We start from the raw sequence: 24,111 nt of genomic DNA, 5'->3' as shown, positions 1-24,111 counted from the left end.
AATAACACAGACCAACCGCCTGCTTCCAATGGCTCTTCAATTATTTTGTTTTTCTGAATGAGCAATGTTCCTAAAAGCAGGCAGAGGCAGGGCAATATGACTTTCAAAAACCACAGGCTCCCACCCAGGTGGCTCTGGTGCCTCCTGCATTATAACCCTGACTCCAGGAGCAGCCACCAGCGTGGAGAGCAAGTCCACTGCACGCTGCCACTGCTCCAGAAGAAGAAAGGAGCAACTATTGTCATAGGTTTAGTCCCTCGAAGAAGCAAAGTCTCCATCTTGGAGATTCACAAATCCACTCTTGCCCCCAGATGGCCTTTGGCATTCACTATAAGGGGCACAGGCATGGGCACCAGGGACCCGCAGCAAATCAAGAGACAGACGCTGACTGGCAGATATCGGGATGACACGTTCCGCTCCATGCAGCTGGTCACAGCATGTGCTGCCCAGGGGCCCGTCTTACTCCTACCCAGCACCAGCCTGCTAGGGTCATCTAGGCTGGGCTTCCTTAAGAATGGTTCTCCTTATCAGCACAGCCCATGGTCATGTCTGGAGCAGGTCTAGAGTAGTGAGAACACCACTAGGTCAAAACCAAGGTACCATGAGGCATCTCGCCCCAGAATTTAACGAGGTGAGCCTAAGAATCAGGGATCCAGGACAGGGTGAGGCAAATCCACTTACTACAAGGGTGCCAGCCCGGGGTACCTGCGCCCTCCTCTCAGGTGCTACCAAACGAGCTACAACCCTAGGGTGCTGTGCTACAGGGGAACTCTCGCCTCGTGCCTGGTGTGCTCGCAATCTCTGTTTGATGCAATTTCTACCCCTGGACAGACTGAAAGCTGTTCCTTTTCTTGGACCCACGTTGCCATCAGAGATAAGCCATCCTTCCTGGAGGTCTGTACTGTGGCCTCCCTGCTACTAGGGGTTTCTCTTTTATGGAAACAAAGTTTAGAGTGCCCTCTGCTAACTGACAACACCTGGAAGGTGCAGCAACTCGAACTCAAAGGCCTTGCTGTACCCAAGTAGCATCTGGAAGAGAGAAACCATTACCTTCCTTTTCTTAATTAAAGAGGAAGAGTTGAGAGGTAAGAGTTGGGAGCTCCTCTGCCTCACACACAGGCCCCCATGGTTTCCTCTACAATTGTACAGGCTAAAGCTGACCCCGCGGCAGTTCTCAAAGGAGACCAGAAGAAACCTCCAATGGGTAGAAGCCCAAGTCATTCTAAGCGCCCACAAAGCTAGAGCCTCGAAGGACAAGCCAAGCCGACAACACAGTGACAAGGCGAAGACACTGGACTCCTGGGCAGCAGACAAAGCATCTAAGGGTGGAGGGGAAAGGTGCATGGTGTGCAAGACACACTGACGTCTGGCGATTACCTGGCAGGCTCTGCGGGATATGGGTGGACACGGCAGCGTGTGGGAGAGGCGCTGCGTGGGGCGGGCTGGAGTGCAAGCCAGCCAGAAGACCTGGGAGAAAACAGAGGAGGGGAGAAAAGAACAAAACACACACATTGAAGACGGGAACAGAAAAGCAGCTCCGGCAGCCAAATGACCCTGCCGGACCAGTCTGGGTACCAAACCCAAGGGGAAGGGGCTTGGCACGGTTCCCAGAGATGTTCCCCGCAGTCACACGTCAGACACAAACACAGGAGCCACAGTACACAACAGGAGGACCCTTGGCCACAGCCCAGAGATTCCCAAAGCGAGGAGAGGAAGGAGAGAAGCACTCACTGTGGCTGAGGCCAGGGTGGAAAGGCCCGGAGGCAGGGCCTGTGACGATGGCATCCTTGGAGACCCCTGCTTTAGCAGAGGCGTCAGCGCTGAACGAAAGCACATGGAGAGGAATCGGGACAGGGGCTATAATTCCCAGTGAGTTCGAGTTCATGGCCCCGGGCAGCTTTGGGCTGCTGGACTTGTAGGGTGGAGACAGCAGGTTTAAGGGAGTGGAGCTGGTCAGCAGCACAGCCCCACTGGTTCCTTTCTAGGGAGGAAACACAGCGAAGCGGTAAGAACTCTAGGCTTTCCACAGCTAACTCGCAAACCAACCAGGTAACACAAGGGGTGAGGACACACACAGCCCAATGCCCCTGCGAAGGCTCCCTCCTGCCCTGCAGCCCTGAAGACAGAAATGAGGACAGTCTCCATGAACTGACATGGAATGGTTTCCAGGGTACACAGTTAATTTTAAAAAGCAGGGTATGAAATATGCCTCCTTTGCAAAGAAAAGAATATCAAAACATAGGTATCTACAAATCTGTATATATACACAAAACATACACACATATGTATTACTTTTTTGTTTTTAAAAAGAAACAGGAAAAATAAACTGGAAACTAAGCACAGTTACCTTACAGGGGTAGCAGGTGCAGAAGAGGGAAGTGGGACCTCTCTGAACAGACTTTGCTAGTTTGCTAGTTTTATTTTTGCAACCACATAGTTGTTTTACATATTAAAATAAGAGGAAAAAAACGCTCTCTCCCATTTCCCCGACCTGTATCCCAGCTTCTCACAATGACCCGTAAGCAGGACTCAGTAATTGTAGGACTCTGTCCTTCAAAAGGAATCATTCTTAGAAGGCACTATTATTCCTGTGGCACGAGCACCTCCACCTAACTGTGACCTGATAGGTGACAGCATTTCCACCCCTTGTTAGGAGAGATGGATAGGTGAGAGGATAGGCTTGTTCCATGCCACGCCGCCCCGGCCTCCCGGCAGGCACGGCTCTGACCATCCTTTCGCTCCCTCCACCTTCCTAAGGAGAAGGTTCAGGCAATCTTGGGCTTCCTGCCACCAGAAAAGGGAACACCTGAGGGCAGGAAGCTCAGCCCTCATTCCAATGTCTGAGCTCACTGTTCCTACCTGACCTTCCATTTCAGATCTCATTCTCCGGCCAGGGCAAGGCAAGTGGCCTTATCCCCAAGGCCCCTGCGGGTGGGACAGGACAGGCTGCTCTGCCGGGATACTCACTGGCAAGGAGGTAGACGATGTCACACTACTAACCGCAGGGGGCTTTAGGGACGAGGTCAGTAACTTTGCCACTCCCTGGGTCCCACCACTGGAATCTCCATTTGGACCACCTGGAGGGGCCACCAGGGTCAGCTTCTGGGAAACAGGCGATTTTTTCACTGCTGGGCTTGGGACAGGTCTGCTGGCGGACTGTCCTGTGGAGGGAGGCTGTATGCCAGGGAGCAGGTTCCCAGAAGCAGAACTCTGGACTGGTGTTCCTCCAGAGGAAGAGCTGCCAGAAGAAACCCCGTGTTTGGAGATAGAGCCGGCAAAGGGATTATTCTTATAAGACGACCCTGCAGAGCTGGCTGAATGCTGTTTTGCTGGATGGCTCAGGGCGGCAGAGGATGAGGCTGGGGTCTTATGAGAGCTGCTGCTAGAAGCTGGTAAGCCTCCTGAGGCAGCTGGCGTGGAGGGATGGAAGCCCTGGCCTTTGGCCGCTGTCTTCACTATCTGCAGGAGGGAACGATGGCACTGTGGGGAGGAAGCCTTTGGGCTCTGGAGCTTATTGACAAATGGAGCTGGGGGCGTGAAGTTTTTCTGCTGCTGCGCGCCTGCATGAAAGACTTTGACTTGGGGCCCGGGCACAGGAGCTGCCACCTGGGGTCCGTGAGATGTCCGTGGCAAACCATGGTGCTTTGCTTTGGACTGGTGCACTTCTGGCAAGCCTTTGTTGAGGGGAGCCTGGCAAGACAACTCTTTGTAGCCAGAACTCTCTGGTTTTTTCTCCTGAGAGGACTGCCCCAGTGCCAGAGCCTGTTCAGCCAGAAAATTGAGGGGCGACTGCAGAGAGCTAGCTGGTGGGGGAGCAGAAGGGCTGGGCTTGGCAAAGTTCCTTTTCTCTTCTGTACATAACACACCTGCAACTTTTTCTGCAGGTGCTTTTGAGGGGACAGGCAGTGTGAATTCAGAGCTCCCAGTTGCTCTGCTGTTCAGTACAGCCAGTTCCTTGGACACAGCTTCCACCGAGGAGGCTGGATTGCAGATCAAGTCTTCATCCAATGAGTCCTCCAGGCTGACAGGAGCAGGGTTAGCAAGGCTGCCTGGCGCCTGGGAGGGGAGCTCCCTGCTCGAGACCCCGATGCTCAGGCCTCCTCCCTGGTGTTCTGAGGGCAATGCAACGGGACCACTAATCTGTCCTGACTGGACAGAAACCTTTTTATCAGGCTTAGTAGACGATTCCTAAAGGAAAGAAGAAATGCTGATGTTTAAGATGCCAGTGTTGGCCTGTTGTGAGGACATAAACATGAGAACAACTTGAGTTGCAAAGAACTGGGCCTCCCTGCACAATTACAAAACAAGGGGTGGCGAGAGCAGGAGCGCTGCCTGCCTTGCCTGGAAATGCTGCAACTTACACACCCTCTGGTAAGTGTCCGGTTGGCCAGGGCTGGGTTTACCCCAGCAAACTTTGTTGCTAAGTACAAATACACTCACAGGGGAACTTTCCTATTTCTGAAAAAGCGTAAGACTCAATAAGGAGACATACTGCCTCTTGGCACTCACACTATCTCAGTGCTCACAGCTGCAATTAGACTGACACAGGGCATGAGAGTTGCCTTAAAATAGCTATTTTAGGCTGGGCGCGGTGGCTCACACCTGTAATCCTAACACTCTGGGAGGCAAAAGCGGGTGGATCGCTCAAGGTCAGGAGTTCGAGACCAGCCTGAGCAAGAGTGAGACCCCTGTCTCTACTAAAAAAAAAAAAAAAAAAAAATAGCTATTTTATCCTCCTCGATTTTTCCCACCACCTGTCTCCTCCAAGGAAGTCCTTTTCCTGGAGGCAGAAATGGGGTCTAACCTGTCACTCCTGCATACCTGGTGCTTAAGGTAGTGGGTCTGAGACATTGTAGGAGCTCAACAGATACACAAGAATAAATGATTTGCACATTCCATTCTCATGGTCTCTTTAGGTATGGTTAAGGACACCACACCAAGCCTCAAGAACTAGTAAAATGGCTGGGCATGGTGGCTCACACCTATAATTCTAGCACTTTGGGAGGCCGAGGAGGGAGGATCACTTAAGCCCAAGAGTCTGAGACCAGCCTAGGCAACACAGCAAGATACTGTTCTCTACAAAAAATTTAAAAGATTAGCCAAGCATGGTGGCACACGTCTGTAGTTCTAGCTACTCAGGAGGTTGAGCCAGGAGGATCGCTTGAGCCTGGGAATTAGAGGTTGCAGTGAGCTATGATCATGCTATTGCATTCCAGTAGGGAACAGAGCAAGACATTGTCTTAAAAAGAAAAAAAAAACAAAAAAAGGACTGGTAAAAATTTTAGTAAATGGCAATTTTCATTACATTGAGAGGTTCCTGCAACATCTAAAATAGTCTTCACAGTCTCTATTCTCCCACCACTGTACTGTACCGCCCTCCATTTCTGCCAGCTAACTCAACAAAGCCACCTTTCCTTTCCTTCGCTCTAAGGCTAGACTGCACTGGCCAAGAGTGTGTTTCTTCCATGAAAAGACTACCGTCATAGTGCCATACCTCTGCACCCACAGGGGCTCTTCCCTCCTCAGGGGGCTGCCAAGAAGACCCCACTCAATCCCACAACAACCCCAGGACCTCGGCCAGGTGGGTACTGTTTTGTATAACTGAGGCTAAAGGGGGTTAAGAGGCCCAAGCTCAGGTCTCTGCCCTGGTATAATTTCAACAGTGCCATCCTGAATAGCTGTCCTCAGACCAGCAAAGCTCAATGAGCTTCCATGTCACTCAAGAGGCTTTTGGAGCGTGGCTGCAGGGAGATGAGGACAGCTGACACATGACCTGAGCAGGCCAACTCACCTTCACCTTGATTTTAGAAGGGGCCATTACTTTCTTCTTGGCCCTGTTCAAAGGAATGAGCACAGAAGAGGTTTAGAGGATGTCCGTAGAAGATAAAAATAACAGTAGTCCTGAGAAGTGAAAACACCACGACACTCACAGGATGGACGTCAGGTGCCCGTGGCCTCGTCTGCTCTCCTTAAACAGAGTCCTGAAAGACACAGAACACTGGCATTTGTACGTGCCCCATAAAGCTGGCACTCTGCTTCCGGAGCTGTGTTAACATCCCGGGTACTCAGTGGCTACTGCTCTGTGAATGTCAGTGGACTGGTGAGCTGAATTCCTGGTGAGAGAATCTAAAGGGCTTTACCACAAAAAACTATGGCTCTGCCCCACCTTCTCATGGCGATGTTTCCCTCAGGCCACGGCACTTTCCCTACTGCCTACTCCATCCCTGCCAAGAATAAAACGTGCAGTGACCCACAGTGTGTCTCTTTTCAGAGAAACTCAACAAAAATTTTCTTCATCTGAACAGAGAGGGTAGCAATTCCAAAAGCTCCAAGATTTGTAACCACAGATGAATCAGGTCCAATCAAGAAAACTAGCTCTAGCTAACTTCCTGTTCTGTGTACCACAGACACACTCCATTCACAGGAAGCAGCATCATACAAAGCAGCCTGAGGCAGAGGCTGGGCACTTAGCACAGAGTCAGCCCTGCTACCTGCAAATTAGACTTCTTCACAGTCACTAAGAAGTACCCAAGATGAATACATCTCTCACCTTCTAGTAGGAGCCATTATGTTTAAACAGGAAAGTACATATTTATAAGGGAGCACGCAGCCAATTCTGAACTGAAGTGGGACAAAGAATGACAAAGACAAAACCCCACAGGTACCTTCCCTTCTTCTAGGGAAGACGGAGAAGCCCCTTTCCTAGCTACCAGTACGTCCCCCAATTACTCAGGTGAGATCAGAGTTGAGTCAACGAGGCAGTGGCCTGGCACAAAAGCAGCGCTCAAATATTCCTCGACCGCGCAAATGCCCCATCTTGCCATCCCGGCCCTCACCTGGCCTGCATCCAGCCCTTGGGCCAGAGAGGCTTGACCTCGGCGTCCAGGAAGGCCTTCACGCAGTCCTCCCAGGGCTGGGCCTTGTTGTTCCTCTCCAGGTCATGGCTCTCCAGCTTGGTCTTCACCACCTGGCACAGCAGCTCCCTGAGGAGGAGGCAGAAATCATAATCTTCAAACCGCCCCAAATGCTTCTGCAAGGTTTCAACTGCGTGCTTCCAGCAGCCCTGATGAAAGGAAACGATCCTAACTCTCAACAGCAATATAGGGACATGCTCAGACACTGGTCCCACAAGCCCTCCCACGGGCACAGTCCCAGTCTGGGCACACCTGATTTCATCATTCCACTGGAATTTCTTCCGGGGTCCCATTATCCTCCTGCCCCCCTTTTCCTCATCTTCTTCCTCCTCAGAACAAATCCGCTCTCTTTGCTCCTTGTCTTTCTCCTCTTCCAGCATCCTACAAGGTGAACAAAATTAAAAGGGACCCTAAGGACCTCCTTTCACCACCTGCCCATCTCCCTGCAGGACGGGGACTTCTCGGATAAAGAGAAATGCTCAAGAGGAGCCAAGAGTGTCCTTTGGAAATGGAGTAAACGCCAAGAAATGTGGCAAAAAGGGGCAGGAGAGTCACACCGCATGTAAGCGCTGGGCCACACTTACTTAGCAACCTTGGCCTGTGTGTGAGCCTGGCATTCGTCCTGGTACTTGGCCATCTGCTCTGGCATCGCCCTGCCAATGGCTTCCTTGAGCTTCTGGAGAGGCTCCTTCAGACGCCCCCCCTGTAGAGAGCAGGACACAAGACAAGATTGGTTCACACATCACTCTTACTAGGGACACGCGATGGGGTAACTGAAGGGAGACAGTGCAGCAGCAGATGCGGCCTCTGTGAAGACTCGGTCATCCCTCAACTGGGCCCCAAAGCCACGGGGCTCCACTCCAAAGTCACCCACCTGGTCATAGAGGTGAAGTTTTCGAGCACGTTTGACCAGAGCATCCTTGCTGCAGGGCAGGAATGAGGCGAGATAGGCATAGACCCCAGAACGGATTTGGCTACTCAGCTCCCGAGTCTGCACCTCTATGCTGCAGAACAGAACAGAGTCATCACCGGCTGCGGCTTCTCTCCCCATGAGCTCACCCTACATGGAGAGGAGCCAAAAGCAGGCCAAACCTTATCTTACTGGCCACACAATGTAGCTGAGTGGCTGAGACAACAGATCTTCAGCAATCGACAAACAAGAACAACTCCCAAACCTGATGCACTTGGCCAGGTAAAGTGGGTCAAGGCTCTCTGGTCAAAGACAAGGCCAAGTCAAAGGTAGTCATGGAAACAGGGCCCAAGAGAACAAGCTCTGAAGCACTAAATTTCATAAACAAAACATAAAAGCTTTCCAAGTGGAAAGTAACAAGTTACTTGGAGTTAAGAGGAAATACTTTCTGGTAGCATTTCTTTTTTTCTTCTACTTCCTAGTCCTTTGTTGTTGTTGTTGTTGTTCTGGCTCCTAGTTCTACCTACCATCATGAGGTCAGGGAAATCCTCACCCCTTCAGTTTTCCCATCTAAATAAGCAGAAAAAAAAATTTCTCTCCAATGCCTTGAGCCTTCCATATTTGGCATGGAAAGGCTGACACAGACCTCTCGTCCACACAGGTGCCCAGGTACTCTGCAGTTCTCTCTCCCAGCACTCTTCCTGACCCAGTTCAGATCCTAGCCAGGCAAGGCCATTTGCTAGGACATGCCCATGTCTTGACAACTGTTCTTACATATGCAAAGTCCTCTCCTGTTGAGCAACAAGCTTCCCCTGCTATATGGCGCAACCAGGAGAAGAGCTATAATATTGAGGGGCCAGACACAAGGCTCAGATCTTCCTGGTTTAGATGTATGCATTTGCTTTTTTGCTTTTTAATCCAACTCACACAGCATAGTGTCTCAGAGGCTTGGTGGTCCAGCAGAAGTGCTGTGGCCAAGGTCCATGAGCACTAGGAGGAATAAGCATGAGAGGACAATGACCAGGGACACTGAGGAGCACCTCAATTCAGAGAACAGGCCCCCGAGGCCACTAACTTGTCTCTCATTCTTCTGGATTCTCAGAGACACACAGGACACCTGTCTTCTCATCTCACACATGCCAAGAAATCCTCTTCCAAGAGGCCATGACTATCATATACAGTGTTCTAATAATGCCTGCTGCCTAAGATTAGGAAGGTCTATCATTTCTGGAGACAAATATTTAGCGTCCCTGTTTGTTTTGTTTTTTAATAGAAAGACAAGAGTAAAACCATGTTAATCCAATTCTTATCTAATTGGTGGTCACCTTTATGGGGTTCGATTGTACTCCCGTTCTCCCCTGGCTGGCTCCACCCAGGCACAGTAAAAGCAGACACAGACAAACCAACGATACTCACTCTAACAGGATTCCATTAACATCCTGGGTGAAGAACTTCTGTCTGCTCTCTCCCTCGGCAGCTCTGGCAGCCTGGTTCACAGCAGACAGTAACAGGTGTTAGTGCATTTTCCCCACACGGCCCTCACACTCACCCACAGGTGCGAGAGCCATCACTCCGTGAAGAGCACCTGTCAACAAAATCCCCACCACCACCTTTCCCACTCCACCCTAATCTCAGATTAAGTTCACCTGTGATCAGTATGCTCTTTTCAAATGCTGCTTCAGTATCTGTGGTCTATCCTTCCCAGGACTTAAAACAACATTCACATAAAAGAAAATCACACGCAGTCAAAGCAATCGTGATGCAGTTGGTCAGAAGCCAATCCAGCCAGCTACCTAACTCCTGTGCCCACATTCTACCAACTGCACCATGATTGGGATTTCCACACACTTACACTAAAAAAACCGTCAAGAACTTCAACAAACTTACAAGATTTAAAGGCCTTCATTATTGGTAAATGATGATAATAATATCAATGTGTAACTTTAGCATTTACGGATATTATAATTCTTTGATTTATATGGTTTATCAAAATTCTATTACCCAGACACTTGAATAACACACCATACTATCTATTAACACAAGACTATAGGAGTTTAATACATAGTCTTCTTTTGCTTTCCATGAGAACAAAACACCCTGGAGAGCAAGCTTTGAGACCCCTGCAGTAGCCAAGACACTGAGAGTAGAAGTCTGAAAAGCAAACCCTGAGAGTCTACGCCCATGGTTCTCATACTTGGCTGCACTCTGGAGTTACATGGGCAGCTTTGCCTGTCCCAGACCAATCAAATCGCAATCTCTGGGGACGAGTGCAGGAATGTGCAGTCTCTAGATGTGGCCCAGCATCAGTACTCCTTCAAAGTAACCCTGGTGAGGCTGATGTGCAGAGAGGGCTGGGAACCACTGATCTCAACCCAAGAGCTGCTGGTCTGAAGGCTTTAGGTGAAATAAAATTTCTGAAATCAGACTTGATGTACAATAATGACAGCAAACAAGGGTGACAAGGTGACTAGAACAAAGGGATAAATCTTGATCAACCCCTCTGAAACTACAGACTGCTAACCCCATCACCCCCTACCTTCCTTCCTCTCCTTGCATCCTCTGGGGTCCCTTTCAACCTCTCCGACTACTCCGTCTAAGCTCTGGACCAGAACTCACAATCATCTGTAAGTAATTTCCAATCACAGTCACCCCTTGGTATACTCGCGGGACTGGTGCTAGGACCCCTACGTATACCAGAATCTGAGCATACTCAAGTCCCACAGTCGCCGCTGTGGAATCCAAGTATACAAAAAGTCAGTCCTCCAGATCTGCGGTGCCCAACCTGCCATGCCCCCACAACCTCTCCCCCATCTGTGGAAAAATTATCTTCCATGAAACTTAGGAACCGGATGGCTGCACAGCAGGAGGTGAGCAGCCACTCCCCATCACCTGCATCACAGCCTGAGCTCCACCCCTCACCAACCTGCACCACCACCCCCCACCCCCAGGCAAGGTCCATGGAAAAATTGTCTTCCATGAAACTGGTCCCTGGTACCAAAAAGGTTGGGGACCACTGCTCCAGATTATGCCAAATCCTCATATAAGTGGACCCATGGAGTCAAACCCTTATTGTCCAAGGGGCAGCTGTACTTCTGTGAATGGAACCCCTAGTATGCAAACTCAACTTAAACCAGACCCACTAGCTTCTGCTCTCCCTCCTGTGTGATTCTAAAAATCACACTCCAACCTTCTTAAATCCATCCACTCCTTTCTTTAGAATCCATCAGTGGCTCCTTCCAGGCCTAGAATCAAATCCAAATTCCTTCACGTGGTTTTAAGGGTCCCTCTAGGATCTGGCGCAGCCACCCACCAACTCACCCACCCTCAGCTCTGCTACCTGCCCTGCCGTAAGGCCATCTTCCCCAGGGGGCTGGCCAAGCCTGCTGCCTCCAGGCCAATTCTTACATGCCCCCAGAGAGCTTCTTTTACCTTAAGTCTGGCTGTCCACCTGACCATCCACTTAGCTATACAAACATCACAGAGCTTATGTCATTCTGCTTTGTCCTAGAGTCTGCTGTTTGCATCTCTGCTGGTCCACTTCCGTAACAAGCTCACGAGGACAAGAACTGAATCTCATTCATCGATATTATTTCCCCAGCTACCCACCGCATGATACTTAGTAAATGTCGACTGAGTGAATAGATGAACGAACAAATGAACAGATAGCACTATAAGGCAGCACACCAGAGGAAGAAAAGCTTAATACCAAACAACCAAAAATAACTTGGAGAAGATGCAGAACTCAAGCATCCAAGATCCTCTGGCTAAAGGACAGCCTGAGATGAAAGGGGTGAAGTGGACAGGTGGATAACGGAAGAAAGAAGGGGCATGACTTTTAATCCATTCACGGGCCAATTTCTTACACTTTCGGAAGCATTCAGAATTCTACCGTGGCACTTGGAAGGTACTGGAATTATATTAGTCTGACACAAAACAAAATGGAGTCATTCTTTTGCTTATACTTATACTGATGGTTATAAGATCCAGAAGCAACTTCATATTTATTCAATCTAATTACTTTTAACATATATTTCAAATGCCCCACTGTTTGTCAGACCCATCAACAGCTTAAGTTTCCAATCAAATTTTATTTTTGGACAGCCATTTTTCTAATACTTCAGAAGCTTTCTACCTATATAATCTTCAAAAAGATTTTTCTGAAGGCTTTTGAATTGCATAGACAGTATCTCTGAGGGTGTGGTTTTATACTGAAGATAATTAGTCAACTACTGTATTTTTAAGTAAATCTAATTAAAAGAGCGATTGGATATATATCTGATAGTCTTCCAGAAGTAAGTGAGGTCCCTCATCCATAGGAAGACACTCTTGTCCCAGGAGCTGCATAAATTAATCAATCCTAAATTAATTAGGAAATGAAGTTAAACACTGCAATCATGCTGATTTATAGTAGTTCCAACAGCCTTTTAATGAGCTGTTTTATTATAAGAAAAGCTATTGTTGCCTTCTAGCACCTAGCTCAAAATCTTATATACTGTACCTACTTTTGCTGAATAGAATGAAATCTGGCATGACTTTCTTTTTAAAAAAGATCAAACAAGTTGTTTTCTTTTTCCTACCTCATTCTCTTTGGATCCATCCCTCCCTGCATTTCTTGTGATGCAGGAGTTCTAACTCTACAGAAGGGCAGAGTAGAGGAGAAGGTGGCATGGGGTATCTGTTTCATTTCTGTTCTTAGTATTGTCCCCGTTTTATACCTGACTGAAGAGGACCAAAATAGGCCTGGGTCATCTGTACGGCCCAGGCTGAGTAGCTGCCTACAGCAAGACAATGGCCAGAGAGGGCAGTGAACCTGAGCTTTCCCAGCATCCATACTTCTAACAACCAAGACAAATGATGCAGTCAATGCAGGTTAAGAGAAGACAGGATAAGGCCATCAAATCGCTAGATTTCCTGGGGCCCATAAACATACACAGTACAAATGAGTAAGAAATGAGGCCGGGCACGGTGGCTCACGCTTGTAATCCTAGCTCTCTGGGAGGCCGAGGCGGGCGGATTGTTTGAGCTCAGGAGTTCGAAACCAGCCTGAGCGAGAGGGAGACCGTCTCTACTAAAATCAGAAAGAAATTAATCAGACAACTAAAAATACATAGAAAAAATTAGCCGGGCATGGTGGCGCATGCCTGTAGTCCCAGCTACTAAGGAGGCTGAGGCAGAAGGATCGCTTGAGCCCAGGAGTTTGAGGTTGCTGTGAGCTAGGATGACGCCACAGCACTCTAACCCGGGCAACACAGTGAGACTCTGTCTCAAAAAAAAAATGAGTAAGAAATGAAAAATGGACCAGCATGAGAAGAAAACAGTAAACATAGCATGGGCATCCACCCAGGCGTCCCTCTTAGAGGACCTCTTTGATGTACGTTTTCAAAGATACGTTTTAAAGTTTGGTAGACTGCAAAACAGGAGCACAGTTCCTCCTGTGGAGAAATTCCTCCAACCCAGAGAAGTGCACTCTAGCTCCCCAATCCTTGGATCTGGGCTGCTCCTGTGACTTGCTTTGACCAAGAGTGTGGTAAAGTGATACGATACACACAAGCTCTAAGGCTAGATCTCAAGGGCCCTGTGGCTTCCACCTTTACCCTTCTTTACCCTTCTTGAGATGTTGCCCTGGGACCACCACACCCTGAAGAAGGCCAGGATGATAGACCAGAAAGAAGCCCTGCCAGGACCCAGCCAAGTTGCCAGGTGAATGCAGCCGCAAGAGTGAGCCCAGATAGGATCAGGAGAGGAACCCACCCAGCCAACCCAGGGTCAGGAGAAATGAGTTGGTATATTAAGCCAAAGTTTTGGGGTAGACAGCAATGGAAACTGATACATGTATTATCTAAGACCAAGATTTAAAATCTAACCAATCTTACTATAAAAATAAAGGAAATAAGAGAAAAACAGAAAAATAAGGGGACTAAAAAATAAAGTGAGAAACACGTAACACCGCTAATGTTACAGTTAAATACATAAAGTTTAATTTAACTTTTAAAAATGAAATGTCCATTTTAAGATCTAGGATAGGGCTCCTTACTAAGGACCCAAATATCCACATATGGCTTTTGGAATTATATACAATTTTTATGGACAAATGCATTCTTTCCCTGGGAAGACTATCTTTCCCAGCAGATTCTCAACAGGATCTGGGGGTCCAGAGCACTCATGCACACATGCAACGGGGCTCTGAGTGCTCCAAGCGAAAAGCCCTGGTTGCAACAGAGTACCTAGGGCCTCTCTGGAATAGCATTAATTTCTACAATAAGCCTCTTTTTTATTGCAACCATTAAAAGTGATGAGGGCTTTATAATAATATTAAGTGAAAAAAGCAGGAAACAATTATCCACAACTATAATTACAACAACTACATAAAAACATATACGCAGAGGCTAGAAAGGAATATACAAATTGAAATTGTTTTTAGATTTTCGGGATGATAAATCCCATACACTTTCCACCCCATTTTCCAAAGTTTCTTAGTGCTGTTATAGGAGAAGGGCAAGGTGAAGACTGAAGTTATCAACTTCATACTTGAACATTGTATTTTCAAACCAGAACAGCAGCCTCTCCTGGTCACCGCCTCCCCACTAGGACCCAGGCCCACCTTGTCCGTGGGATCCAGAACCCTGCCATTGTCATGCCCAAGACCTAACACTTGGCAACCACTGAGGAGGGAAAACTTGCCAAACAGGGCAACCCAGTGCTGCTTTCTTGCACCACAGCCCAGCACTGTTTCAGGTTATACCATTTCATTGCCACTAAATTTGTCCCTATCTTTCCCAAGAAAGTGAAACAATAAGTAATCAGACCAAAACACAAGCTATGGTGGGAACGGAGACACATCCAAGAATCTATTGTGACTTTTCTCTAAAAAATGACTAGCTACTGTCACATAGACCTTACTTAAATTATTCAACAAGACTTTCAGAAGCTACAAAACAATTTGGTTACAAACCAGAGGATCAAAAAAAACAAGGAGTAATATTTTTAACATAAATTCTGAGAGCAAATATAGGACAGTAGGCTCAAACATGCCAAGTTCAGAGTCAACTCCTTCCACCTCAATGTCATATTAAGTTATACCCTGAATCCCGGACATGGCACAATTCATTTAAATCATTACATTCAAATAGAATACTTGTATGTCCAACACTGCACACAAGCTAACAAAGATAAACTAAGGAATTGAATAAGATGTTTTATTTGCTTTGTATATTGTGTTCACATATTTTTTGGAAGTGAGAAAATCATTTGTAACAGTGGTTGACACTTTACCCTGCTCTAAAACACAAGGGCTATTATATATAACAGTGATTCTGAAATGCTATGAGCATCACTGGTTTAAAACTTGCAGCTACAGAGTACAAATGCCACTGGAGCTGCATTACAAGTCATGATGCCTAAGGTAAAAGGTTATTTTAACTGAAAGGTAAATGTCATCACAACTAATGATCCACGTGTGGCTTATAGCTATATACAGCAAAGTCAAGCTCCTTTTCATTTATCACAATTTAGGCATTCCTGTAACCACTGCCTAACATTGAGGACACACAATGCAAGGGTGCAAATAAAGCATATATTCTGTGTGTAACTTGTATGTTTGCAAACTTTTGTGAATTTTCAAAACCTTCAAAAGAATACTAAGAAGATGAATCTCTGACTCAGCTGCCTGCTGGCAACGTCAGTGTCAGTCTAGCACACAAAAGAAAAGATACTGTCTGGAAAAGAAAACTGCCAGGCAAAAAATAGAAAATCTCCCTAGAAGAAAGTAAATTTTCCAGAAGTAAAGAAATCAAGAAAGGCCTAAAAATGATGCCTGATGGGCAAAGCTTACACTGCTTCCTCACTCAGGATGAGCAGAGAGCTTGGAAAAAGCTTACATGTTAACTGCCAACTCACTACAGGTTTCTCTGGGCATCAAGCTTCACACGGTGCAGAACCAACATCAATCTGCCCGAACCGCGTCCGGGAAAGCCCAGCCACACTGTGTCACCATACCTGAGCCAGCTCCTTAACGCGCTTTTCCAGGGGTGCTGGCAGGCCTTCAGGGAGAGAAGAGGGCTGCCTGAATTCCTGGTCCAATCCCACTCCAAGGGAATCGCTTCCATCATCCATGTCACGGAAGGGGCTGCCTTCTGGAGACTCACTGAGCAGCTGCTCCAAATCCAAATCAGTCAGCGAGTCCATGGCAGTGGCCGCCTGGAGCAAGTCGTTGTCAGAAGCGGAGCCGAAGAGCGAGAGCAAGGGGTCAGAGGTGCCCTCCAATTCCCGCAGGCCCTGAGCTTCCACAGATGAGACTGCTATAGGCTTATGCTCCTCCTCCCTTTTTTTCTGAGCCTCTTTCTCCTTCTGAAATTTCTTTAGCATCTCTTTAACACATAAAGCCCCAGAATACTTCTTTTTCTTCTTCTCCTTACTGGCATTGAGGGCTGTGAAGCTGCAAGCAAGAGGGAAACTGGTTACTCAAGCTGCAGGACATCTCCAAAGGGAAACTGTCCCAGGGCAATGGTCTCCGGGAGAGCCTCAGTCACAGTCCACCCTGTTATCACTCCTCCCTCCTCTTGGCATATGAAGCTCGTTCTTGCTGAGACCAAAGTTTGAGAGTTAATTCAGGTTAGCAACACAGTGTCACATAATGCTAAATTTCCGATGGGTTTTTAGAAACCACTGCCAGGCTGAAATAAAAGGTTGCAAGGGGTCGGGAAGAGGTGAGCAAGAAAAGTATTTAAAGGGAGAAAGCAGGAGCAGCAAAGAACAGCAGCAACTTGAAGAGCAGCTGGGGTGAGACCAAGAGAGGAGAAGGAAGCATGACCACAGAAGACAAAGGAAACAGCAGAGACAGAAGGAGAACTGGGGCAGGGAGAGGAGTGCCCAAGAGAACGAGAAACATCAGCAGTCACACTGTGACAGAAATAGCTGCCAACACCGACAGTGGAACTATCTGACACACAGAGAGGTGAGCGTCTATGCCCGGAATGGCACTGCGGGAGGTGTGAGGAGCACAGGAAGGCCAAGCCTGCCGCCTCTTCTGAAGCTGTGGGGAGGAGGTGAGTCAGCTCCCAGGTGTCCTGCCCTAACAGTTCAGACTTTATCCTAGCAAAGAAGCTGCTGCCTCTCACCCGGCTTTGGAAAACTTGGACTTTTTCGATTTCTTCTCCTTGTCATAAGTGTCATCTTTTTTCTTCTTCTTTATCTTCTCACCACCTTCCTTCAACTTCCGCTTCTGAGAATTAAAGACAAGGCACAGTTACACAGCTCCCTAACTCAGGGAGCAAGTGCACTACACAGCACTGGCCTTGCTCCGCCCAGGGCACATCCTCAGACCTGTCTTCTCTCTTTCATGAACAAAAGCTCTCAGAGATCAGTCCCTGGACCACAAACCCACAGCATTCCCACTGACAGTGTCTCCTAGAAACACCCGGGGCTGAGACAACAGTGGCCATCCTGAAGCCTGAAACCTTTCTAGTTTGAAATAAGCTGCATGTAGGCCCTACCTCTTGTTTTAAACACATAGGCAGAGGTAGACAGATTGTAAAACATACTCGTCTTAAGGCTGACTTGTTTTCAGTGGGATGACAGCCCTGGGAACTGAAGTCCTCTACATGTCCACAGAAGAGGTCCAGCAAGGGTGGTACATACTCCCTCACTTCTCACCCTTCACTGCTCTTGCCCCACCCTGTGACCACCTCGAGAAACGACCCCTGCTGAGCCTGCTGGGATGTCACGTGACGTGGACACCACGACCAAGAGCTGAACAGAGCCCCTCAAGTTCATGTCTCCTCGTCACAGCACACGTGGTGCCTTTCCACCAGCCTCCTGAGCCACATCCTAAACCGTCGCATATTCTGGCGAGTCACCTACTGATCTGATAGGGTCACGACAAAAAGCATTTCTGAAATCCAAAAGTGAGCACGTTCTAACCTTTGGAGATTTTTTCTTCTTTTCTTTAATGAAGTCATCCTCAGATTCTGATGCTTGTCTAAACTGCAGGGTTCCTGAGTTAATGTAAAATCCTCCATACTTTGTAGTCAAAGAAGCAGGAACAAGCTCATCATACTGAAGGGGGGAAAACAAACCGTCAGCTCCAAGTTCTGGTTCTATAGTCCAAAGGTGCAAAAGCAGGTCTCAAGAGAGATGTGACTATGTTTCTTTGTCATGCATCCAACAGCATGCTAAGCCATCTTTCTGGTCAATCATGAAATGTCCAAGCTACAGGTGTTTTGGACAGATCTGGTTATCATTTTCAGATGAGGAAACTAAGGCCCGCATCAAGAATGTCACTTCCTCTCTCATCAGTGCTGCTACTGCCTCATGCTAGGAAGAGGGCAAGCCCACTGCCACCCCACCACCAGCTTCCAGGCCATCAAAAGTAGGAGCTACGGAGGTGGTTGTGATAGCGCATTTTCATTAACTACTTACCGCCTCAGAGTTATCGATGAAGGAATCAGATTCATCATAACCATACCCCATATCAATCAAGTCCTGTATTCGGTCTTTTCTACGTTTCTTTCCACCCTAAAATTTAAAAGCAACAGAACATATGCTTTTTGATAAATACACAGAATTATTGCCTTGAACTTCATCAGCTAGTCATTAAACCCTGTGACACACTGTCCCCCCCCACACAAATACTCATTCCCTAAAGACCTTTCAACATAGCATAGATGTTATCTGCATAAAATGGTCTCTCATGCTTCATACCTAAACATTTTCCCCAAGGCAGGCAACAGGCCCTTCTTGCTCATTTGCTCAGCGCCACACACTAGCTCTACCATATGCCTTTTCTGTATCTCAATGCCTTTGTTTAATAGCTGCATTCTGTTCTCTCCAAGCCCTATGCTTATTTCCAGGTAAGTGGTGATTACATGATATTCCACTAAAGGAATATGGAAATGTCTAGAAACCTCTCCCACCCAATGAGGTTGTTTTGTTGTCCAAGAGAGAAACCTTACATATTTTTCTTCAAATTTCCGGGCAAGGGCCTCCACTTTATGCCTTTCCTTTTCTTCGTCATTGAAAGGATCTGAGAGATCTTTCTTCTGTAAAGAAACCATTACACAAAAAATAAATCACAAAATATTCCCACATTCCTATTCATAGAACATTCACTGACTACTCAACACCTGTAAACTGCATAATAGAAACTATTTCTCAGGCCAGGTACGGTGGCTCACGCCTATAATCCTAACACTCTGGGAGGCCAAGGCCGGAGGATCACTTGAGGTCAGGAGTTCGAGACCAGCCTCGGCAAGAGTGAGACACCTGTCTCCACTAAAAAGACAGAGAAATTAGCCGGACAACTAAAATTAGGAAAAAATAGCCGGGCATGGTGGCGTACACCTGTAGCCCCAGCAACTTGGGAGGCTGAGGCAGGAGGATCACTTGAGCCCAGGAGTTTGAGGTTGCTGAGAGGTAGGCTGACGTCATAGCACTCTAGCCCGGGCAATAGAGCAAGACTCTGTCTCCAAAAAAAAAAAACACCAACTCTTTCCGAAAAAGGTAGGATACATGCTTACATCTCATCAATGTTTATCTTAATTGTTTAAAAAAGTAAAAGTTCAATTCATGCAATTCAGCAAACTTGATTCAATGCCTACAATCGCCCACCACAGCACAAGGGACTGTAGGGATTCAAACATTTAAAAACATTCTAAGAAGGGGTTGATAGGATTCACCAGACTTCCCCAATAGCTAATGGCTCAAAATAGTTAAGAGCCCACTGAATACAGTGCAAGTTCTTAAGAGCCGTTCTGCCTTACTCTTTAGAAAAGTAGTCTGAACCTGCACTTCTCTCAGGGCTGCCAAAGTCAGATCCAGGTTTATGGCACTCCCTATCCTTAAAAGCCTATCCTTAAAGGTCTATCACCTCCCTTTTGTTCTCCCAATATCAATACTCACTCCAAATATTTTCGCAGTCTTCCAAAGTTTATTTCTATTCTATAAGCTCATTCTTGCATTTTTCTCACCAAGTAAATCTTCTAGAGGTGGGCCTTAGCTTCTTGAGCAAGGAATCTTAATTTTAATATTGTATCAGATATGCTTAAGACTTCAGGGCAGACCAAAAATACTAAAGACTGAATGCTTTTTGAAAACAAAACTTTCTCATTTCATCTTCCCATCTCTGCCTACTGAAATCCCACCCACCTACAAAGGATCAGTTAAATGATTTATGGTATATACATATAATAGGATATTACAGAACAATACATAATGAACACACCACAAATAAGTGGTATTTAAAACATGGGCTTATCTGTACAGATCTTCTAATTTTTCTGCAATGATCACATATAACTTGAGTGGTTAAAATAATTTTAAGAAATCCCAATCTTGAGCAGCATTGGATTCAATGTGTCTCCTTAATGCGCTGCAAACAGTAGTCTTCCAATAACAAGTATTTCCTGACTGTATGAAGGTCCAGCTCTGTCCGAACACGGCATCCAGGATGTAAGCTCTCTTCTGTCCAAGCCTACCAGGGCTTGTATTTGCACCACTTAAACAATGACCACACTGTAACTTCTATTACGTGTGTTGGTACAAGTCTCCTAAAACATCTACACTATTACAAGTTGCTTTGGGACTGGTACAGTGTCTTCTCCACCTTTATATAGTCCTCAGTGTCTAGCATAGTGCCTTCACATGGTAGGAATTATATGATAGATGAATTTATGCACCAATATGTCAGATTTAACTGTACTTTTAACGCTGTAGAATAGATCCATGACAATTTAGGAGTTCTGAACCTGAAGTCAGGAATGAATCCCCTGAAACTGGATCCAAAGTTCTGTGTGCTCCATGCATTTTTCTGCAATGGAGAAGGGCATTTGGAGCTCAAAAAACGTAAAATCAGAGCACTGAAGTTCTAATTTCTGAACTAGATTTTCACTGATCATCTACTGATTTGGTTAGAGCCTATAAATAACCAATCATTGCCACTTTCTCTTCCTCTCAAGAGGACACTTCCTACTAGAAAAGGGACTGTGAACAGATTTGAAATTCTTTCTTTCTCATCCTGCCCACTGGCCTTTATGTAACTGGCTGACCCTTGGTACAGATTCATTGGTTTCCATTCCAGCAATCAGATCTCAATCAAAGAAACAAATTTTTATCTGAGCTAAGAAAAGTGGGTAAATCTTCTAACCAAACATACTCCCCTCGCTAAACAGCACAACCCTGCATCAGACTGACAGCACCTGGCACTAAAGCACTGACAGAAACTTCATGGACATGATCTCATTCCACCCTCAAATACCCCGTCAGCCAGGCATTAGCCTCATCCCCATTTCACTAAGAGCCACTCTAGAGATCAGAATGTTGCAGTGGGGCCCACTTACCTTTTCCTCAGAGCCTAGCATAGTGCACAGGTATACAGCAGAGGCTTAAAAATGCTCTTCACCTAGCTCCTACCCATACTGTATGATTCCTATACATAAAATACAAAAACATGCAAAATTGATCTAAGCTGTTAGAAACCAGGACAGTGGCAGCCTGTGAGGTTTGGAGGAGTGTTCAGGAAGGGCAGGAGGATGGTTTCTGGGGTCCTATAAACATATTTTGTGACCCGGGTGCAGGTTACATGGGTCTGTTGAGTTTGTGAAAATCCATCAAATTGTACATTTGTCATATGTGCAGTTTTTTATGTACATAATTCCATAAAAAAATTTTAAAACGTTAACAAATTACTAAAACAACAGTAACAGTCGAAGCTGCATGATGGGCACGTGGGTGTTGCTTACGTTATGTTCTTTACCTCTGTTTATGTTTGAAAGTTCCATACTAAAAAGTAAAGCAAATCTGCCAGGAAAATAGATCATTTAAAAAGCATTTTAAAAATCCAACTGATTTTTCAAATGTCCTAAGGCTATAACACAATTCTGGCAAAAAACAAAATAAAATTTTTTAAAAATGTTTTTCAAAAGGCAGAAACAGGTTTCTATCCATCCAAGTAAAGGAACTACCCAGAATATTACTGCTTAGAAGAAATGAGCAGTCTGTGTCTTTTCTTATCTGTCCTTAGAATCTCAGAATCTTGCAGAGAGCAAGATTCCCTTGGAAAACAAAAATGTCGAGCATGGAATTCCAATACCAGAACAGTCAGGGACTAGTTTCACTTACATGTAACATTTATAACCTGGGCATGAAAAATTTATTGTTTTTTAATTTATACTAATTAGCCATAATTTAAATTAGCTTTATATGTACCATACATTTTTCTCTGGCATAAATCAGGAGAATGGTTCTAGAAAGAATTCTCTCCCTTCGTGCACACAGGCAAGACCAACACACCTTGTGCTTGCCTTGGGTGAGTGATATGATCGTAGGGCGGCCAAAGCCTTGCCAGTCTTGCTTCCCCACTACAGAAGTATCATATGCACATACTGACATCTGTACATCAGGTCTGCAGAGTGACTCTGGGGACACTGAAGTGTACCTTGGGCAAGTAATATGATCTTGAGGTGGCCAAAGCCTTGCTAGTCTTGCTTCCTCACTATAGAAGTCCATGTGAACACACTGACACTTGTACATTAGGCCTGTAAAGTGCCTCTGAGGACACTGTGTACCTTGTCTCCAGGTGGAAGGCCTTTCACCTTCCCTCGTATATTCTTCACCAGCTCTGGGTAGAAGAATTCTGGGCAGCGTTTGTGATCTGGTTCAAAGAGGGTGAGTGTAATCCGAACAGCTGCTGCAGCCGGCTCACAGTCCTGATGCTGTTCTGCTCCCCCAACCTCCTCTTTCCGGGACTTCTTCAAAAACGCAGGATTCAGAGAACCTGGGAGAGAGGTGAACTGGACTCTGTGGGGCTCCGACATGGCTACCAACAAGTCTTAGCAGGTGTCACTGCATGGCTTCTGTTAACATTGAAAAGAAGGACCAGGTCAAACAAAGATGATAAAAATAATAATTTTCCTGTCAATTATACAGAATTTAAGTGTTTTTCCCCCAGATCCCATTTTACCAAAAAATACAGAATTAAGCTTAAAAGAAAGAACTTCACTGTCAAGAAAAATCTATTGTTAAATTTAATTATTTTTTGTTTTTCTGCTTAAATAACATTCATCCTGAAATTTTTTAATATATGAAAATCACCCCAAATATTATTCAGAGTTAGTCAGTTTAGCATACTTCCTTCCAGTCTTTTTTTCTATGCATCTACACTAGATTCTCAATCTCAGAGAACCCATACTGACAAAGCCTTAAGAAATCTCAAAATTGGCTAGGCACAGTGGCTCACGCCTGTAATCCTAGTACTTTGGGAAGCCAATGCAGGAGGATTGCTTGAGGTCAGAAGTTTGAGACCAGCCTGAGCAAGAGATCCCATCTCCACAAAAAAACAGAAAAATTAGCAGTCATAGTGGTACACCTATAGTCCCACCTATTCAGGAGACTGAGGCAGGAGGATCTCTTGAGCCCAGGAGATTGAGGTTGCAATGAAATATGATGATGTCACTGCACTCTAGCCCAGGCAACAGAGTGGGACCCTGTCTCAAAAATGAATACATAAAAATTTTAAAAAATAAAAAAGAATCCTCAAAATTGCAAAGACCACTAAAAAATTTATTTTCCACTTAATTTATCCAATGCTTTTTTTTTTCTGGCTGAGAATAATCTTTCTTAAAACCTCTATATTTTCATCACCAGCAGTTTACTTTCACTTGGGCACTAAAGCACTCTGACAGAAACTTCACGGACATGATCTCATTCCACCCTCAAATACCCCGTCAGCCAGGCATTAGCCTCATCCCCATTTCACTAAGAGCCACTCTAGAGATCAGAATGTTGCAGTGGGGCCCACTTACCTTTTCCTCAGAGCCTAGCATAGTGCACAGGTATACAGCAGAGGCTTAAAAATGCTCTTCACCTAGCTCCTACCCATACTGTATGATTCCTATACATAAAATACAAAAACATGCAAAATTGATCTAAGCTGTTAGAAACCAGGACAGTGGCAGCCTGTGAGGTTTGGAGGAGTGTTCAGGAAGGGCAGGAGGATGGTTTCTGGGGTCCTATAAACATATTTTGTGACCCGGGTGCAGGTTACATGGGTCTGTTGAGTTTGTGAAAATCCATCAAATTGTACATTTGTCATATGTGCAGTTTTTTATGTACATAATTCCATAAAAAAATTTTAAAACGTTAACAAATTACTAAAACAACAGTAACAGTCGAAGCTGCATGATGGGCACGTGGGTGTTGCTTACGTTATGTTCTTTACCTCTGTTTATGTTTGAAAGTTCCATACTAAAAAGTAAAGCAAATCTGCCAGGAAAATAGATCATTTAAAAAGCATTT

The 24,111-nt window shown here is 45.9% G+C and overlaps 1 protein-coding gene across 4 annotated transcripts in view; it reads right to left on the bottom strand.

Moving 5' to 3' along the window:
- The window catches only part of UBN1 (ubinuclein 1), a 32,681-nt gene that overhangs the window by 3,317 nt on the left and 5,253 nt on the right, over nucleotides 1-24,111 (bottom strand). For 2 of the 4 annotated variants that reach the window (XM_012647708.1, XM_012647707.1), the window contains exons 2-17: nucleotides 22,383-22,670; nucleotides 18,774-18,860; nucleotides 18,241-18,336; nucleotides 17,743-17,877; nucleotides 16,941-17,044; nucleotides 15,820-16,258; nucleotides 9,241-9,311; nucleotides 7,789-7,918; nucleotides 7,499-7,617; nucleotides 7,167-7,295; nucleotides 6,837-6,983; nucleotides 5,931-5,981; nucleotides 5,792-5,834; nucleotides 2,968-4,188; nucleotides 1,732-1,981; nucleotides 1,378-1,467 (exon numbers count right to left, since the gene is read on the bottom strand). In XM_012647708.1, the coding sequence (XP_012503162.1) occupies nucleotides 1,378-1,467; nucleotides 1,732-1,981; nucleotides 2,968-4,188; nucleotides 5,792-5,834; nucleotides 5,931-5,981; nucleotides 6,837-6,983; nucleotides 7,167-7,295; nucleotides 7,499-7,617; nucleotides 7,789-7,918; nucleotides 9,241-9,311; nucleotides 15,820-16,258; nucleotides 16,941-17,044; nucleotides 17,743-17,877; nucleotides 18,241-18,336; nucleotides 18,774-18,860; nucleotides 22,383-22,631 (3,361 nt within the window). In that variant the 5' untranslated portion in view covers nucleotides 22,632-22,670. The remainder of the gene's footprint in view (nucleotides 1-1,377; nucleotides 1,468-1,731; nucleotides 1,982-2,967; nucleotides 4,189-5,791; nucleotides 5,835-5,930; nucleotides 5,982-6,836; nucleotides 6,984-7,166; nucleotides 7,296-7,498; nucleotides 7,618-7,788; nucleotides 7,919-9,240; nucleotides 9,312-15,819; nucleotides 16,259-16,940; nucleotides 17,045-17,742; nucleotides 17,878-18,240; nucleotides 18,337-18,773; nucleotides 18,861-22,382; nucleotides 22,671-24,111) is intronic. The other 2 variants (XM_012647709.1, XM_012647710.1) reach the window with 2 other exon arrangements.

Source organism: Propithecus coquereli, unplaced genomic scaffold (assembly GCF_000956105.1).
Source record: "Propithecus coquereli isolate 6110/MARCELLA unplaced genomic scaffold, Pcoq_1.0 Scaffold27, whole genome shotgun sequence".
NCBI lineage: Eukaryota > Metazoa > Chordata > Mammalia > Primates > Indriidae > Propithecus > Propithecus coquereli.
Note: the sequence above shows the minus strand (reverse complement) of the source record. Positions and strands in the feature narration are given on the sequence as shown.